Genomic DNA, 19,893 nt, shown 5'->3' with positions numbered 1-19,893 from the left:
TCATTTCCATTTCCTGTGATGAGAACATACCAAAGAGCAGTAACTTCTGCCATTAGTTCTAGGAACTATGAAAAGTTAGCTCCGGTGCAAAAGCCCCTTATGGCATCACTGTGACAACCCCCTTGTAGAACCTTTATTTTGAAGAGTGTGCTCTTCTGACTGACCTTTCAAAGACAGTGGCACATTTGGCTTTAACGTATCCAAGAGAGCACACATTACACCTTTGTTACACTTCACTGGAAGTTAAATCAAATTTAAGACAATGACATACAGAACAGTCACTGGATCTCCCTTTCTACTACCACTTTACGAATTAGCTTTCCCTCCAAAAATGTCCTGCCAAATTTACATGTGGTATTTTTCTTTTCAGTGTGGACTGACAGATTACCTATAAACTTGACACCTGTCGCATTCATGCCTGGCTAGGACAGCTAATTTGTCAAACCCCAACAAAAAACAATTATACCTGGTTAATAAAGGACCCATTTATCACAAACTCAAAACACAAACATTACATTCTAAGTCATTAAATGTGACTGAGATTTACATTGGGGAATATGTGAGCTATATGAGGTAAAAAAACACCAGTCTGTGTGATAACGTCTGAAATCTTGTGGTGTTGTGTTAGTGTCTCAGAGTTTTTTTGTTAATCCATCCGTAAGCCACTGGCGATTTGGCCGCCATGCATGACAGAAAGGCATTACATTAAACATTAATAAATAAATAAAAATTCAGACACAAACTATAGACTCCCTCTCCCCCACGACATTAGCCTGAGTGAAAAAATGAAAAACATTTCACTTCTTATATGAATGGTGGTTCAGAGCTGCATGTCTTAACACGTGTGTTCTCAACCTATCTAGATGACAACCTACGATTAGCATGTCTGATGTAGCTTTGTTTTATGATGTTTTCCCCATTAACTTCTACCTTTAAATTCCTTATGACTTTTTGTCTTCACTCTCTATATAAGAATCATTCTACCAACTACTGCAAGTGATGTAGTGTTTCAAGTCTATACACTGCCTGTCAATCATTAGCACTGATATTCACTCTCTTTAATTGCTGCCCTTAGGTACATCTCACAATAGCACAGCAAATCACGAATCATGAACACTAACTCTCAGTTTCAGGGGTTTATTTATGTTCATGTGCTGCTCGTTAATGTTGAATAATTGCATAGTATAGAAGGTAGGGAATGCAAAATTGTCTGGTCTGACTCCATACAAAATACCATAGTCGAACACTTCACATGCTGTAAATGCACAGAATAACACAAAAGGCCACATGAAAGGCACACACTTTTACAATACTGTTGATTGCAAATTCTGAGCATCTGACTCTATTGCTACAAACAGACTGTGAATCATAGGACTGATACAGACTGATGGGAAATTCATGTGATTTTGGTATGACACACCATCATCCTACCATCTACCATTCTTTTTCATGTGAAATACTCACATGGAACACATACATCTGACTTAAATATCAGTGTGAAAAACTATTATGCATGACTTAGAACTTAATTATTATGTATTAGTTTTAACTGAAATTAGTAACACAAAAATAAGAAACTAGATGCTTGCCACAGATTTTATTTGTACATCTTTCTCTTAAACACCAACCCACAAACTCACATGCACACCCACACACACACGCATGCACACACAAATATCTTAAAAAGTTAATATTGGCTTGTAACATGATAATAATAACATACAGTGAATTGCTATTCTGTACTATTCATTCTAATGTTCATTTACATGCTGTCATTCAGTGCAGATATATGAGTAATTCAGTTATTGATTGAGGTTATCAATCATGTTCATAGCACATAGGGGCTTTGAGTCCCTAACCTTAAGTATGCACAAAATTAAAAGTAATAATGCCCAGCAAACGTGACTGATTTAGACTTTTAATATTTGTAAAATAAACTGGCCTTTTAGTGATTTTGTGACACACTGTTCCCTACTAAAGTTTGGACTGATTACACACTTAACACTTCATTCTGCTTTACAGCCAGAGGCATTAAACCCCTGAGTTGAAGCCATTAAATATTTATTTGCACTGTTTTACGATATAATAACAATTAAAGTGGACATTGAGTCTTTCCATTGTAAATGCATAATATTTTATTGATAATAAGCATGACAAGGATCCCAAGCACAATACAGGATATGTTTTATTTTTTCTGCTCGTCATGCCTGGTAGTGAATGTTTGCATTGCCTGGCCATATAAACCACAGGAAGAGTGGGAGCACAAGGTGGGACAGCAGCGGTAAACCTCATGACATCACGAGCTCCAATGCCATTGGCTGTTACCAGAGGGAACAGGGTTTAAAAAGCCAACCAGCAGCCACCTCTCACTAGCATCAAAACATAGCAAGATCTCATCTGCTAAACGGACCTCAGTCTATCCTTCGACTTAGTCAAAGAACTTCAAATTTCTCAATGAGAAGGAGGTAAGACACTACAATTAATTTGTATTTTTAAGATGTTAAGGTTAAAAACAGTTGTAGTCAAAGGTTTTATAGTATGTATGCAGATCTTGGAGGAAACTTTGGATGCCTTTACTTGCTTTTAGTCTACATTTTCTTTATTTTAAGGTTTGTCAGGCATTTATCTGTATTTACAGCACATGTAGGAGTAGTAGCGGCTTGAGATCATGTAGCTACAGCCTACTTTAATCTTTAATCATGACAAATAATTCATACATCAAATGTAGTTCTTTCAAAACTTTCAGAAAATGCAGTTCTCGTTCAGCCTCAATGAAAGTACAAGACTGTTGTTATGAAGGCTTTTAATGATTCTGACCACAGTTTATTATAGGGAGACATGATTAACATAAACTTGACAGACGAAAGAGAAAGTTGCGGCTATGGAACATAAAGATCTTACTAATTTGTCAACTGACTCATTTATTCCAGCGACACAACCACTAAATTAAAGTTGCATACAAAAGAATAATAATACTGGCTGACTGACAGATGCCACCATTACTTCTGCCTGCAGCCCCAACAGAACACTTCCACACTTAGTGTTTGGCGCTGCATTTCACATTTCCTTTGACGCCACAAATTTTATGCCTTAGCTCACAACATTGAAGATTCTTATGAGAAACTAAATCTGGAGCCAGAGGCGTGCTATTTCTTGGGATTGTGGCTGCTACATAGTCTACATATAACTTCTTGAATTATACACCAGAGGAGATCATTATAGGTATAGCTAAACACACACTACCTTAACTTATACTTTATGCAATGTAGTAGCTGAAAACAAATGAGATGTTTCATGGTGAGGACTGGCAGGAAGTCTTTTGGCATTTGCCAACATGTTTCAGAGTGCCCTCAAAAGGCATGCTTCCTTCCGAGTCAGTAAATGCGTAAATACCAAAAATACCCACTTGAGGCATATTACAGTTAGAATATTAAAGTAAAATAGCACAGGCAATCATCTCTATAAAACATGTCTTATTACCATGCATTAGCTGGTGTAGGCTGCATCAGCCTTAGATTTATAAGGTCAAAATTGATGTAATCTATAACTGTGGATCACCTTATTGTTTTGTTTTTTTAGAGTATCTTGCACAAAAATGAAGACTGTTTTCGTTTTAACGCTCCTCATCGCCACAGCCTTCTGTCTACCTGTAAGTTTACTATCATTATAACCGTAGAAATCTGTGCGGTAAAAGTTTTACACTACCATTTTCTTGTCTCTTTGTACACTCACATATATATTTTTCATTTCTCAGGTGAAGCGCTCAGCTAGCAGTTCAGAGAGCTCAGAAGAACTTGTGGTTGTTCAACAGGCAAGTATCTTGTTTGATATGGACAGAATGGACACTGCTTTAAAAATTGAGTGCAGAAAACAATATTGTGATTTTAACTAAACATCTGTCTTATACAGCCACCTCCTGGTCTAGAAAAAGCTGCTGCTGTTATGTTCAAGGCAGAACCTACACAGGTAAAACAAATGGATAGTTCACTCTAGAAAATTCTGTCAATATTCTTCTTTATATATTATGAGGACTGGGGCTATTAAGCTGCAAAATGCTACAAAAAAACTTTTTTTTTTTTGAAGCCATACAATAGCTTTGTATGAGGAATGAATAGAAATGAGTCAAGGACGTGGTAATTGGCATGCACATGAGCAATCCAGTGAGTATTGTTATATTTATGCCAAGGCATTTGGTTGTGTTTCAGACCACGCCCGTAGATTCCAATGAAAGCACAGACAGTGCAGATGACAGTGAGGTATACGAAAACTCATCCTCTCACCACATCACACATCACTACACTCCCACTATAGCCAATAAAAGACAACAGGATCTAAAAATACCCTTCCGCTGGTCTAGACGCATTGTAAGTGACCCTGCTGCGAGTCTCAATACTGTTTATTGCATTTGCAGGATGCAGATGAGGAATCTGAAACAGATGAGAAGGAAGATGAGAATGTGAGTTACTCTGATTATGCTAAAATACTTATGTTTTAGAAGATTTATCCTATCCACACACAAAACTGTTGCAGGATTTGACACAGTCACAGTAACTGACAGCATATTTGATATTTAACATACAATTACAAGCAGGATTTTGGACCAGTGAGATTTCATATTGTGCTACCTAGCATGATGCCAAAGCAATCGAATCACCCATGCTAGCAGTAAAGCTACAGAATGTTATCTGGTCAGTTATATTGCTCATTAACATATATTGTCCACTTAGGATACTGATACCAGTGAGAGTGAATCTGGAGAAACTGCGATCACCGTTGTCCCCTCCACAGTTGAACCCTCGCTGGACCCCATCATCAACACAGGCCGGGGAGACAGCTTGGACTACCCTAGCGACTACAAAAAAAACATTGTCTACGTGGACGCAAACAACTTCGAAAAAATACCTTCCCCATACAAGTCTTACAGCAGTGACAAGTTGGGAGGCTTGACATTTGTGAGCAAGAAGTCCTTTGACCAGAGCATCAATGATGTGGAGAAAGAGTTTAAACTGTACAAGGTAAATAGTAAGGTTATTTTATGTTTGTGAAGGTTGACAAGTAATAGAGTAGGATAGGAAAACATGCATGTATAGCAGATGTTAAGAGCATTTACAGTACAAGAAAGTTCTGTTGCAGAACCATGTTATTATGGTATTATGGTAATGTTATGGGGGCAATCATGGCCAAATGGTTAGAAAGCCGGACAAATTCCAAGTATGGGTCACCATACTTGGCCACACGTTACATCCTTTCGGATTTATTATTACTTTATTTGTCGATAGGCAACTTACACTTTCAAAGGAGCTTCCCCAACAATGATTACAGGTTTATAATAAACCTGAATGACATCTCAAATTAATAAACTATTGATACAATAAAACCAGAATCACTGTAGCTGAGATGTTCTTTTGTTTCTCAGGCTCTACAGGTGCATGATACTCCTCTGGAGGAGGACACCAGCACCCCAGATGCGGAGAACATGGAGCCAAACGATGGCCAGGCTGCTCTGGGAAGCCGAGAGATCGTTCCCACTGGAAACAAGGATGCTACAGCAGAGTCAGACAGCGAGGGAGCAAGTGCTGGCGACACACCCAGCAACAGCGCAAGCACCAGTGCCAGCCAGGAGCAAAGTGAAGAGAAGTCAGACAGCAGCCCGAGCAGCGAGGAGACCACAGCCACACCTGGAGCTGCAGACACTGAGGAGAGCACAGAGAGCCAGGAGAGCGATTCGAGTGAGGAGACCACCCAGACCACTGACGCTACTATTATCATAGCAAAGTAAATGCATCCGAGCACATACCCTCAACGGGCTGTCGACAGAAACGAATGCAAATGTAGTAATTGTATGGTGCTTGGTGACTCACTCCACCTGATGTTAGTGTGAGTTAGACAAACAGCAGAGCACAAACATACGCTTCATACAAGTCCTTGAACTGCTGCCGAACCTGTTGAGATGCAGTTTCATCTCAGCAATGTCTTCCTGTTGATTGCACAGTTATTTACAATATTAATGTAAATGTAATTTTATACTGCTCTATGTATGTTATGATTGATCATTTATAAATAAATAAATTTTGTCCTATATCCGTTACGCAGTGCTTCCTGGTGCACCAAAAAAAACACAAGACACAATGTCCAAATATTACCAAACTATAACAGAATTACAGATAAAACTCCACTGAACCATTCACATGGTCAGTCAGACTGCTTTAAAAGTGCATTTTCATATGAAATAAAAACCCATATATTTACAGTATATAGAAAAACCTTGCTGAAAAGAAGTTTAGAAGTTGTTTTAACCTGTTAACTGTCACTCACGTTTTTGAAGATAGATATGAATGTGCATGATACAAACCTAAATTTGTATAATTCATGACTGAAAACATTTTGTAACATGATTTTGATGTACCATTTACAACCCGAATTCCGGAAAAGTTGGGACGTTTTTAAAATTTTAATAAAATGAAAACTAAAAGAATTTCAAATCACATGAGCCAATATTTTATTCACAATAGAACATAGATAACGTAGCAAATGTTTAAACTGAGAAATTTTACATTTTTATCCACTTAATTAGCTCATTTAAAATTTAATGCCTGCTACAGGTCTCAAAAAAGTTGGCACGGGGCAACAAAAGGCTAAAAAAGCAAGCAGTTTTGAAAAGATTCAGCTGGGAGAACATCTAGTGATTAATTAAGTTAATTGATATCAGGTCTGTAACATGATTAGCTATAAAAGCTTTGTCTTAGAGAAGCAGAGTCTCTCAGAAGTAAAGATGGGCAGAGGCTCTCCAATCTGTGAAAGACTGCGTAAAAAAATTGTGGAAAACTTTAAAAACAATGTTCCTCAACGTCAAATTGCAAAGGCTTTGCAAATCTCATCATCTACAGTGCATAACATCATCAAAAGATTCAGAGAAACTGGAGAAATCTCTGTGCGTAAGGGACAAGGCCGGAGACCTTTATTGGATGCCCGTGGTCTTCGGGCTCTCAGACGACACTGCATCACTCATCGGCATGATTGTGTCAATGACATTACTAAATGGGCCCAGGAATACTTTCAGAAACCACTGTCGGTAAACACAATCCGCCGTGCCATCAGCAGATGCCAACTAAAGCTCTATCATGCAAAAAGGAAGCCATATGTGAACATGGTCCAGAAGCGCCGTCGTGTCCTGTGGGCCAAGGCTCATTTAAAATGGACTATTTCAAAGTGGAATAGTGTTTTATGGTCAGATGAGTCCAAATTTGACATTCTTGTTGGAAATCACGGACGCCGTGTCCTCCGGGCTAAAGAGGAGGGAGACCTTCCAGCATGTTATCACCGTTCAGTTCAAAAGCCAGCATCTCTGATGGTATGGGGGTGCATAAGTGCATACGGTATGGGCAGCTTGCATGTTTTGGAAGGCTCTGTGAATGCTGAAAGGTATATAAAGGTTTTAGAGCAACATATGCTTCCCTCCAAACAACGTCTATTTCAGGGAAGGCCTTGTTTATTTCAGCAGGACAATGCAAAACCACATACTGCAGCTATAACAACAGCATGGCTTCGTCGTAGAAGAGTCCGGGTGCTAACCTGGCCTGCCTGCAGTCCAGATCTTTCACCTATAGAGAACATTTGGCGCATCATTAAACGAAAAATACGTCAAAGACGACCACGAACTCTTCAGCAGCTGGAAATCTATATAAGGCAAGAATGGGACCAAATTCCAACAGCAAAACTCCAGCAACTCATAGCCTCAATGCCCAGACGTCTTCAAACTGTTTTGAAAAGAAAAGGAGATGCTACACCATGGTAAACATGCCCCGTCCCAACTATTTTGAGGCCTGTAGCAGAAATCAAAATTGAAATGAGCTCATTTTGTGCATAAAATTGTAAACTTTCTCAGTTTAAACATTTGCTATGTTATCTATGTTCTATTGTGAATAAAATATTGGCTCATGTGATTTGAAAGTCTATTAGTTTTCATTTTATTAAAATTTAAAAAACGTCCCAACTTTTCCGGAATTCGGGTTGTACTACACTAAATAAAAACTCTAGTTCTTTACCACAAATAGATGTTGACAAAGTAACAGCATGGTGCACATTACTTCTGCTTCACTACTGTGACGCTCTTCTCACTGTACAGTAAGTTTAATTACTGTACGTCTGTCACGGCTTATGCTGCTGGAAGGAACACGGAGCCGAGGGATAAACAAAACAAGGATTTATTAAATAAAACATAAACAAGGTAAGTCGTAAATAACAGGTGGCAAGAGGCAAGTGGCAAGTAACAGGTGACAAGTAGACAAGTGGACATTTAGACGAGTAGACCCGACAAAACAGAAGTGAAAGGACAAGGCTTTTATAGAAGGGATAATTGGGGAAACACAGGTGGATGGCATGACTAAATTAACAGGGACATGGAACACATGGGGAAATGAAGAGACACACCTGGAAACTAATCAAACCAGACACGGAAGACAGAATCTGGGTCACAGGGGCAAAAACACACAAAATGAGTCCAGGTGTGTGACAGTACTCCCCCCTCCCGGTAGGTGCGTCCTCGCACCGTAGAAACAACAAAGGGAGGCGAGGGTGGGAACTTGGGAGGAGGTTCCGGTGGAGGACAGCCTCCCAGGAGGGGGCCAGCAGACAGGGACTACAGAGGAAGGAGCCAGGGAGGAGATGACGGAGGGAGGAGCCAGGGAGGAGACGACGGAGGGAGGAGCCAGGGAGGAGACAGGAAGGATGTGAAGCAGGAGGTACCCAGCAGGACCCAGGCCACAGCCATAACGGCCCAAGGTGGGGCCGACGGTGGAAGGAGCCATGGAGGAGGAATGGTCACTGACTCCAGGGACTCGACCCACGGCAACGGAGCAAGTGGAGGAGGAGCCCGAGGCGGAGACGGAGAGCCGAAGAGCCAGGGTGACGGGGAGGAGCCGGAGGTCCTAGGCGGAACAGATGGCTCTGGTGACTGACGCGGCGATGTGGATCCGGAAGGCCGCGGTGAGGCCAGAGTGACCGAGGACTGAGGTGTAGCCGAGGGGATGAAGGAGCCTGACGGAGCCGGAGGGACGGAGGGATGAGGCGAAGCCGGAGGAGTGGAGTCCCGAGGCATAGGATGGACGACGCCAGACCAAGGCGGAGCCGGAGGGACGAGGGAGCCAGGCAGAGCCTGCGGACTGCCGGGCCACGGCGGAGAGGAAGGAGCTAGGAGCCATGGTGGAGCCGACGGGTCAACGGGCCGAGGCGGAGTCCAGGCCTCAGAGGCTGGAGGCGGAGGTGAGGGAGACGCCGACCAAGGCGTCGCTGGAGGATGGCGGTCCCGCTGAGCTCGCACCACAATGATGGTAGGCTGAGGGCGAGCAGAGGGGCAGCCAGACGACAGCGGAGGAGGAGGCAGGAGTGGGTGGGAGGGTGGGAATTTTGGAGGAGCAGGCATTGGAGTAAGCTCTGGGGCTGGAGCCCTTCCTGGGCTTAACGGAGGATCAGGAGCCCGTCTTGGGCTTAAAGGAGGATCAGGAGCCCGTCCTGGGCTTAACGGGGGAACAGGAGCCCGTCCTGGGCTTAACGGGGGAACAGGAGCCCTTCCTGGGCTTAACAGAGGATCAGGAGCCCGTCCTCGGCTTAACGGGGGATCAGGAGCCCGTCCTGGGCTTAACGGAAGATCAGGAGCCCTTCCTGGGCTTAACGGGGGTTCAGGAGCCCGTCCTGGGCTTAACGGGGGTTCAGGAGCCCGTCCTGGGCTTAAAGGAGGATCAGGAGCCCGTCCTGGGCTTAACGGAAGATCAGGAGCCCGTCCTGGGCTTAACGGAGGATCAGGAGCCTGTCCTGGGCTTAACGGGGAATCAGGAGCCCTTCCTGGGCTTAACAGAGGATCAGGAGCCCGTCCTGGGCTTACAGGAGGATCAGGAGCCCGTCCTGGGCTTAACGGGGGAACAGGAGCCCGTCCTGGGCTTAACGGGGAATCAGGAGCCCTTCCTGGGCTTAACAGAGGATCAGGAGCCCGTCCTGGGCTTACAGGAGGATCAGGAGCCCGTCCTGGGCTTAACGGGGGAACAGGAGCCCGTCCTGGGCTTAACGGGGAATCAGGAGCCCTTCCTGGGCTTAACAGAGGATCAGGAGCCCATCCTGGGCTTACAGGAGGATCAGGAGCCCGTCCTGGGCTTAACGGAAGATCAGGAGCCCTTCCTGGGCTTAACAGAGGATCTGGCATAGGTGAATTGGAACCCCCCTCATTTTGACCCATTTGGCGCTCCATATTTTGCTCCCTCGTGGTGGGCAGTGTCGCCGGCTCTCGCACCTGGTCTGACGGGTTGCTCTCTGGCTCTCCGTCATCGGTGGGCTCGGGCTTATGCCTCGTACCGTGGGGAGATTGTAGGCTGGGCTCTGGGTCCAGAGTGGACCTGGCGAGATCCTCCATTGGGCCGACCGTGAGAGGGGACCCATTTCTCACCAGATTCCACTCTATAAATGCGGCGAAATCCTCCCGAGGACCATCTTCGGGCGACAACCACCAGCGCGTGGTCCGGGTAGCTGGTGGCATTAGCTAGCCAGAGAAACCGTCTGGTATGGTCCTCGAGAGACAGTCCCTCCTGCTCCAGCAGGAGGAGGAGGTATTCGGGGTGATAGAGGGGATCCATGAAACACTACGGAAAGAAAAAAGACTGTGAAAAAAAACGGAAAACAAAACGGAGGGAAAACACGCAGTTTTTAACTTTTTCAGGTCGGGTCTTCTGTCACGGCTTATGCTGCTGGAAGGAACACGGAGCCGAGGGATAAACAAAACAAGGATTTATTAAATAAAACATAAACAAGGTAAGTCGTAAATAACAGGTGGCAAGAGGCAAGTGGCAAGTAACAGGTGACAAGTAGACAAGTGGACATTTAGACGAGTAGACCCGACAAAACAGAAGTGAAAGGACAAGGCTTTTATAGAAGGGATAATTGGGGAAACACAGGTGGATGGCATGACTAAATTAACAGGGACATGGAACACATGGGGAAATGAAGAGACACACCTGGAAACTAATCAAACCAGACACGGAAGACAGAAACTGGGTCACAGGGGCAAAAACACACAAAATGAGTCCAGGTGTGTGACAACGTCTGGTATTCACAGAGCTATCAAATCAAACCAAACTACTGCATTCCTCCACCGTCTGGTAATGTTTTGACTTAACAACAAAAACACATATTATTATTTGAGTATGAGCAGGGCTGTAGCCAGGGTTAAAAATAAATAAATAAATAAAATCAAATTTCAATTAGAATTTCAAATATTTGTCAAATTTAACATAAAAATCCACATTCAAATAAAAAATGTATTCGAATTCACTGCGAAACTAGTCAATCATGTCAAGAACAAAGTCCACATTTGATGCAGTGACTATATAGCCTAACACATAATGCAAAAAAAGGGATGTTCAGACTACCAAAATTCTGTGTCCCGAAATGCAAAGTGCTAAACTTGACCTTCCTATACGCTATGTAACAATGATAATTAAACATGCTACTAATATGATAATTAAACCCCTTCTTACATAATTATGTCACATAGTAATATCTGACCTATATAAGGAGATCATGTAAGATGGATTTGTATTTTGCACTCCGAGACTGTATCAAGTCATAGATCATTAGCCTCTTAAGACCCTGCGCCCAAATATGAGGACATTATATTTTCATGAATTTCTCTGAGACTGTGCAGGCCACAGTTATATCTGGATGTCCTGTACAGAGCACATTCAGGGCTTTCCAGAGATACCAAATGATTGGATGTTTCACATGACCACTCCCTCTCCTTGGTCACCAAAAATGTCTGAAATTAATTTAGTGACACTCTTCTGGAAAATGACAATATTGTGTAATTATCATTTAAATCGATTTTTTTTAATTGTGTGTCATAAATAAACATCTCAGGAAAATGTTATTGGGTTTCAAATCAAAATATGACTTTTTGTTATGAAACAGGACATTGATTTCATACATGTCATCATATAAGGACACCGGGACTAAAATCATGTTTACTATGGATTTTGGGAGACATAACAAATGAATAAGGAAAGAAATTATATTTCAATATTCTATATGAAATATTATATATTATTATGAAAATCTTGTCAATTATTACTCCCATTATTACACTTCTTTTTTCATTACATGTTACCCCAAAAACAAATTAATATGCAAATTAGATTTAGTTTATAGATACATTGTATAGAAAGAAAATTGTATATTGAATCATTCTGCTATAACATAGTTGATAGTCATTTTTATACTGAACAAAGTTTGGTAAAAAATATATATATATATATATTGTGATTTAAAAAAATCTATTGTTTTTGCCTTCATTCATGTATTTTTATTTTAATTGTATAATATTTAAGAAATATTATCTTTTTTTTTTTTTTTTTTTACATTATTTTCAATGGTATAAACAACATAAAGACATGGAAAAAAATATTTTTCCTAAAACTTTTCTCTGTTCTTTGGAGGTTAAGTAATATTTTCAATATCAGTTAGCAAACACACCTCTTGACTCAGTGTAATCTGTAACCATGTGAAAACTATGCTATGCACACGTGATGTAAATTGTTCTTTTAAAATTTCATAGAATGGTGCTGTTAATTACTTATTTCTCTCTCTCTCTCTCACACACACACACACACACACACACACACACACACACACACACACACAATAAAATAAAAAATAATACATGTGGATTGCATTGAATGAGAAAATTATATATAGTAGGTTCCATTTCATTTACACTAATGCTGTAATAATAATAACAAAAAGTTGCAAAAATGTACTGAACTCTCATATCAATATGCTGGTTTATCACATTTTCTTACTTCAGACAAAGTACTACCAAAAATAAAACCCACTGGAAAATTATGCCTTTTTTTTGTTTGTTTGTTTTTATTACATGATATTTAAGTGTGTGAACACTTTGCATTTTAAAGATTTTTTTTTTTATTATTACTGTAAATCACCACTTAAAACCATAATGGGGAGAATCAAAAAAGTAAATAATTTTAAAAGTTACATCATTCAGTTTCAAGACCCTCATTATCAGTACATAAACATTACTTTATACTGTTGCAATGGACTGTACACCAAAAAGCATTTTATTGAATTTTTCTTTTTCTTTTCTTTTTTGCAGGAAAAGAGGATTAACCAGAAGCACAGCAAGATATGATATTGACATTATTATTATCACCCCTTCCGCCAGTTATCACATCCACAAAAACGCAGTCTGTGATGACTTTTGTTGTGGTTGTTGGTCTTGTTATGCCAGCGGTCGGTGGATTTGTTTTTCTAACTGGAGGCGATGTCAGAACTCTCACATCTTCCTCTGAAGATTCAGATTCGCTTGATTTAGACTCGTTCTCATTCGACCGTGAATCGTCTCTTCGTGAATCACTTTCCTCTGAGCTAGATGAATCAAATCTTCTGCGCAAAGGATACTGAGGATTCAAACAGTAGATGATTTCATTAATAATAGTCTTATGTTATTAACAGTAACACTTTAAAAAAATAAATAATAATAAACCACATTACTTAATACGTACTGGTTTTGAAAATACTAATGCAACACACATCATAAGTAGCACTGCACGTAAAGTCTTCATCCTGGAAATCAAAAGCTTCAAAAGAATCTAGTTTAAACTATTATTATCTGGTAAAGTCAAATAGTGTTTTTGCACAGATTAAAAATTGCATTTATAAGTTTTGCTTACTTGTATTCATGTATTATTTGGTTACCAATAATAAAGCCATAAATGTAGCATAAATAAGAGATGAATGGCTCACCTTGAGCAGATGTTCTTGTCCAGATAGTGTAATGTCAGAGTCTGTGTTTACTCTGGCATCTGTGGTACTGTGTCTTAAATACTGGATGGAGGTGAGTAAACCAGGGCTTGGTCCAGTGAATTCCCATGATGATGACGTCACAAGTAAACATTCGTGCAACTTCCGGGTCTCTATTAAACCTTGCAAAATTCCTTCTACAATCAGTGTGTAGTAAACCAGACAGGAGTGTAAATCATGCACTGCCACAGCATCACTGCATTGTTAAGACAACCACCACTGTCTGCTACCTGTCCAGTTTGGTAACAGTGAAAAGCTCAGAACTTAAAGTTTCTTAAAGTTTCTGATTTCAAGTTTTCCTTTCTCTTTGGAGTGTTAAAAGCTCTCTGTGCATAGATAAGATCCCTGAAGTTGCAAAGACTAAAGTCTCAAATCCAAAGAGATATTCAAAGAAAGAAGGCATGGTTTCAGTAACACAGTTAGTGTTGCTGTGTGTATCTAGGAGAAAGCAAAAGCACTTTATTTGGCCTTCTGAAAGTAGATGCATTTAAGAATCTTTAAGATTACTTACAACAGAACATTAACGCATTTTATGGAAGACTTTTTCATGAACCTAGGAGAGGAGGTCATTCTGACTTTGCTACAACAGTCTGGCGCTTCTGAATCAGCTACTGGAACTATGTTTTAGTTAAAAGTATTTGCTATTGACTGTTCAAATGCTGAGGACATTATTAACTGTATTCACATTTTTAAAGGTAAAGCTCATGATTATGGAAACTGGCGTTACATTTCCAACGAGTGCTTGTGGCCAATCACAATGCACTAGGTCAGTTGGCCAATCAGAGCAGACTGCCCTTGTCCAAAGGAGAGACTTTGTGGAAAACGTTGGGTTTGAGAGAGGCAGGGCATAGAGTAGGGCATAAAATACTTGTCAAATTAATTAATTAACAATTTGAATACATTCTTCATGCCTGGCATTTATATGGACTTTACACTATTCTAACAAATGCGATATAAAACCTGAAATGTAAATAAGCCAATAAATGGTTACCTTTTAAGTAAGAGTGTCCCTGATCAAGAAACACATACTTTGCAAATCTAGTTAGAACTTACAAGAAAATATTTATTGACCTCAAAAATGTAATGGGGTAATTTATTCATAACTAAGGTAGACTAGACCACTTGGAAGTTGGAATAAAGAAATAGGCCTAAAATAAGTCCTTTGTAACATCGTAACATCTCAGCACTCTAAACAGACATAGGCTCATTTAGCCTATAAATAGACCAATGCACCAATAAAAACGTCTTTTTTAACAAATTAAATTAAGATAAATTTTAAATTAAGATGGGTATTTGGCAATAACGAAATTAAGATAAAGGCTCCGATCGCCACTAGCAGCTGACATTTAATAAAAGAATAATGCCAACATTAGCGTCAATACTGTGTCCACATTATGCATTTAAGACTCAATGAATATTTAGTTATCATTTGAAAAACCTTTACTCACAGAGATTAGCCTAAGCCTACATGTTTTTGTGGAGGAAAATGATTGAATCCACTGTAGATGGCTTCAGAGGGTCCCTGCGCTCACTGATGGTGCGTCATTATTCACTCATTATTCTCATTATAAACATGGTCAAAACTTTTCCACACCTCAGACTTTGCTTTAGTTGCTGGTGCAACCAAAACGTAATCGCCAGAGGCAAGCCTCCGTTACACCTACTCAGCATCCATTTTCGCATCTTTCTCGCACTAATCGAAAAACATCACATGACCGCTCGTTTACCTCACAAACCGGAGCACAAGCCCGAGGCCGGCTCAAGCCCGCATAAGATGATATAAATTAAGATCTTAGCCCGAACCCGTCGGGTCCCATCGGTCGGGTCTTCAGCTCTAGATCTTCAGCTCTAAAAAGATGGACTAATTAAGCAGAGCAGGATTTACAAGCTTGTTTTGAGTTTTTTTTGAAGCTGCTGCCACCAATCTGGACGAGCTCCCAGAGACTGTGACATCATATATCAGTTCCTCTGAAGATACGTGCATTCCTACCAGGACTCATTTAACTTACAACAATGACAAACCATGGTTCACTCCAAAACTCAGACAGCTCTATTGGGACAAAGAAGATGCTTACAGGAAGGGGGACAGAGTCTTGTATAAACAGGCTAAATACACACTGGAAAAAGGAGATCAGAGTGGCAAAGAGAAGATGGCGCCGATGTTTTTGGCATGCAGTCTCTCTCTGCGATTATCAAGTTTGTTTTTACTATGGTTTTTTAATTGCCTTTTTAATCATGGTGTTTTTTATTCAAGTGTTGTCTTAAGTCATAGTGCGTTATCAGTGTAAGTTTATGACCAGCAAACTTTGCTATATATTGGACTTCTGGCAGATGGCCAAACACATCTGTTATTGTGGGAAGCTTGTGGGATTCCTCCACCTCTGCTGGCGTCTGTGCCACCTTACCTCTGCCGGGGGCAATGTTTGCCGCTGGGAAGGAAATGACGAAAGCGCAGAGGGAAAAGAGGTGGTCTCGTGGTTAAACTTAAAATCGCCCTTGGAAGTTATCGGAGGAGATATAATCACAGAGATCTTGTCATCAATGGAATAGACCGTTCTTGCTTTGTGAGATGGCGCTCCCTCGAACCATTATATAACTGGAATGTCCCGATTCTCCCTAACGTTACTTCTTCTGGATCGCTGCAACTGTTACGCTCTCCACATCTACGACACGGCGGGGTGAGATGGTGTAATCTTAAACCGCTAAAGTTACGTCGGACAACACAATCGGATGAGGATGTACTAAAACTCCAGTTTGGTTTGATCAACGTGAGGTCAGTGATGAACAAGACATTTATATTAATTGACTTTTCCATTTCACACGACTTGGATTTAATGTTTATTACTGAGACGTGGGACATGAGTCCTTTTTCTGAACTCATACCACGAGACTGTAAGTTTTTTAATACCCCTCGTTCATCAGGTCGAGGGGGAGGACTGGTTTCTATATTTAAAGAGAAGTTTAATTGCAGATTAATATCAACGGAACAATACCAAACATTTGAACGACAACTGTTGATACTAGACATTGGTAGTCCTGTTGCCGTTGTTGTTATTAACAGGCCTCCAAAAGCACAGAAAGATTTTATTAATGAATTTGGGGATTTTCTAGGAGGTTTGTTCTAAAATTTTGATAAATTGTTAATTTAAGGCGATTTTAATATACATGTCTGCTGTCCAGAAAATGTGATGTCGAATGACTTTTTAAACTTGATTGATTCTTTTGATCTAACCCAATCAGTAAATGGCCCAACTCATATTTATGGCCATACATTAGATCTTGTATTGACACATGGCCTCTTTATTGAAGATTTAGAATTATATGACCATGTTATATCGGATCACAAACACATCTTGTTTAATATGTCTCATGCTGTCTTGTTAATCCTGTGAAGTCTTTGCAAAGCTTTCGCAGTTTTTCAGCAACAACTGGTACAGAATTTAGTACAAATTTTAATGAGGTGTGTAAGATATCTGAATCTGCTCTAAATGATATGGGTGTGGAAGAGCACTTGTATTGGTTGTATTCAACCTGTAAAGATGTGTTGGATGCAGTAGCTCCTCAAAATACTAAACAGTGTGAAGTTAGGTCTAATCCGTGGTTAAATAATGAGATAAGAGGTCTTAGACGAATCTGTAGGCAGGCAGAGAGAAAATGGAAGAAATATAAGTTACAAGTTTATTATGACATTTTTAAGGAAGCACAGAAAAAATTTCAGAGCACTATAAAATCAGCCAAATCAAGGTATTTCTTGGAGATAATAGAAAAGAACGCTAACAATCCTAGAACGTTATTTAATATAATAAATACAGTTATAAATCCTCCTACATTAATCCTAGATCCGTCTCCATCGATGTGCGAGAATTTTCTAGATTCATTTACAACTAAGATTGAGAATCTTAGAAGAATTATCCCACAAATGAGTGGTGTCTCTTTGGGCCATGTTACACAAAATACAGTTTTAAATCAGTTTGAACTTATATCATTTCAGCATCTGCTGGAAACGGTAAGCAGACTGAAACCTACTGGGTCAGCTATAGATATGGTTCCTCCGTGGTTTTTAAAAGAAAACATTGAGGTTATTGGACCTAGTATTCTACAGAGTGTAAATAAAAGCTTGAACACAGGTACTTTTCCAAGCATGCTGAAGCAGGCCCTGGTGCAACCTATATTAAAAAAACCTAACTTAGATCTAACTGACTTGACCAATTTTAGACCGGTCTCTCATCTTTCATTCATGTCAAAAATTTTAGAAAAAGTAGTGTTTAATCAATTACATGTATACTTAGAACAGAGTATTGGTGAAGTTTACCAGTCTGGTTTTAAGAAGCATCATTCCACAGAGACTGCTCTTGTAAAAGTGTTCAATGATTTGCTGATGACAGTGGATGCTGGTGATTCAGCAGTGTTAGTTTTATTGGACTTAACTGCGGCTTTTGACACAATAGATCACACGGTAATGCTTTCACGGCTAGAGGAATATGTAGGGATTCAGGGGAAGGCCCTAAATTGGTTTAAGTCTTACCTGACTGACAGAACCATGGCAATGAGACTGGGCCCGTACACATCGAGATCAACATCACTTAAATGTGGTGTGCCACAAGGCTCTATCCTAGCCCCTATGCTTTTTTCTATTTACATGCTCCCATTAGGAGACATTTTTAAGAAGTACGACATCACATTTCATTGTTATGCAGATGACTTGCAAATATATTTACCGTTACAAAATGGAAATAATGTGCAATCTCTAATGTCTTGCCTGTATGTGGTCAAGTCAAGTTTTTTTCACTTGAGAAATTTGGCTAAAATGAAATCATCTTTGACACATAAGAGCCTTGAAATTGCAATCCATGCTCTTATATCCTCAAGACTTGACTATTGCAATTGTTTATATAAGGGTATTAGTCAAGCATCTATTCAACGGCTACAAAAGGTACAAAATGCTGCAGCGAGATTATTAACTAACACTAAAAAACGTGAACACATCACTCCATTCTTTGGTCCATTTTAATCAGTTTGTCCTAATATTGTTGTATTGTTTTATTGAGATGGTGTAAAGCACATTGGTCAACATGTGTTGTTTGAATGGTGCTATAAAAGTGACATTGACATTGATATTGACAAAGAGGAATTATTCTGAAAAACTAAGGATTCAGTTCACTTCCAGTGAATCAGCATCAGTCTGGAAAGGTCTGAAGGAGATCACCAACTACAAGACAGGTTTGAAAAAACACTCCACACCCACCCTGAACACCTCTCCACACAACCATTCACACCTCTTTCAACCCCCCTCTCCCCCACACCTGCACCTCACTCAGTGAAAATGAGGTGAATGGTACCTCATTCAGGACAGTGACAAGTCTTCTTACAGACAGTAGGTTAAGGACCTGGCTGTCTGGTGCAGTCTTAACAACCTAGAGCTGAACTCACTCAAAACTGTTGAGATGATAGTGGAGAAACCCCCTACTCTCCCTTCACCCACCATCTTGAACAGCACTGTAACAACAGTGGAGTCATTCAGAGTCCTGGGCACCACTATCTCCCAGGACCTGAAGTGGGACATTCAGAAATTTCAACCTGCCACAGGAACTCATAAAACAGTTCTACTCCACCATCATTGATTCTGTCCTCTGCACTTCTATAACTGTCTGGTTCAGCTCAGCTACCAAATCTAACCTCAGAAGACGACAGAGGGTAACCGGACTGCTGAGTGAGTCATTGGTACAACCCTCCCTTCTCTTCAGGGAACTGTACTCATCCAGAGTAAGAAAAAGGGCTAGCAAAATCAATCTGGATCCCTTATATCCAGCACACTCTCTCTGTTGCCATCTGGTTGACGCTAAAGAGCTCTCAGCACCAGAACGTCCAGACACAAAAACAGTTTCTTCCCTCAGGAAATCCATCACATGAACTCCTGACAATAACTGTGGAACACACACTATTTATACATTTATACACAATTTATCTAACACACATACTTAGTCTACATTTCAGTTTGCACATGATACCTGTATATTAGGGGTTGCACCGACTAAT

General features: G+C 40.4%; 1 protein-coding gene and 1 long non-coding RNA gene across 2 annotated transcripts; one reads left to right on the top strand and one right to left on the bottom strand.

Annotated features, from left to right (window-relative positions):
- The first annotated feature begins 2,376 nt into the window (after positions 1-2,376).
- On the top strand, positions 2,377-6,088 carry LOC132132260 (dentin sialophosphoprotein-like). Its single transcript, XM_059544629.1, has 8 exons — positions 2,377-2,465; positions 3,580-3,649; positions 3,755-3,811; positions 3,910-3,966; positions 4,206-4,256; positions 4,412-4,456; positions 4,728-5,015; positions 5,417-6,088. The coding sequence occupies exons 1-8, from the start codon at positions 2,455-2,457 to the stop codon at positions 5,777-5,779; spliced, it is 942 nt and encodes a 313-aa protein (XP_059400612.1). The 5' UTR covers positions 2,377-2,454; the 3' UTR covers positions 5,780-6,088.
- A 7,035-nt stretch (positions 6,089-13,123) lies between these two features.
- Positions 13,124-14,116, bottom strand: LOC132132732 (uncharacterized). Its single transcript, XR_009429073.1, has 3 exons — positions 13,801-14,116; positions 13,560-13,634; positions 13,124-13,454 (listed from the first exon to the last, which is right to left on the bottom strand). It is a non-coding gene; the product is annotated as an uncharacterized LOC132132732 (long non-coding RNA).
- Positions 14,117-19,893: the final 5,777 nt, after the last annotated feature.

Source organism: Carassius carassius, chromosome 49 (assembly GCF_963082965.1).
Source record: "Carassius carassius chromosome 49, fCarCar2.1, whole genome shotgun sequence".
In the NCBI taxonomy this organism is placed as follows: Eukaryota; Metazoa; Chordata; class Actinopteri; order Cypriniformes; family Cyprinidae; genus Carassius; species Carassius carassius.
The sequence above is the reverse complement of the archived record's forward strand: the minus strand, read 5'-3'. Positions and strand labels throughout refer to the sequence as shown.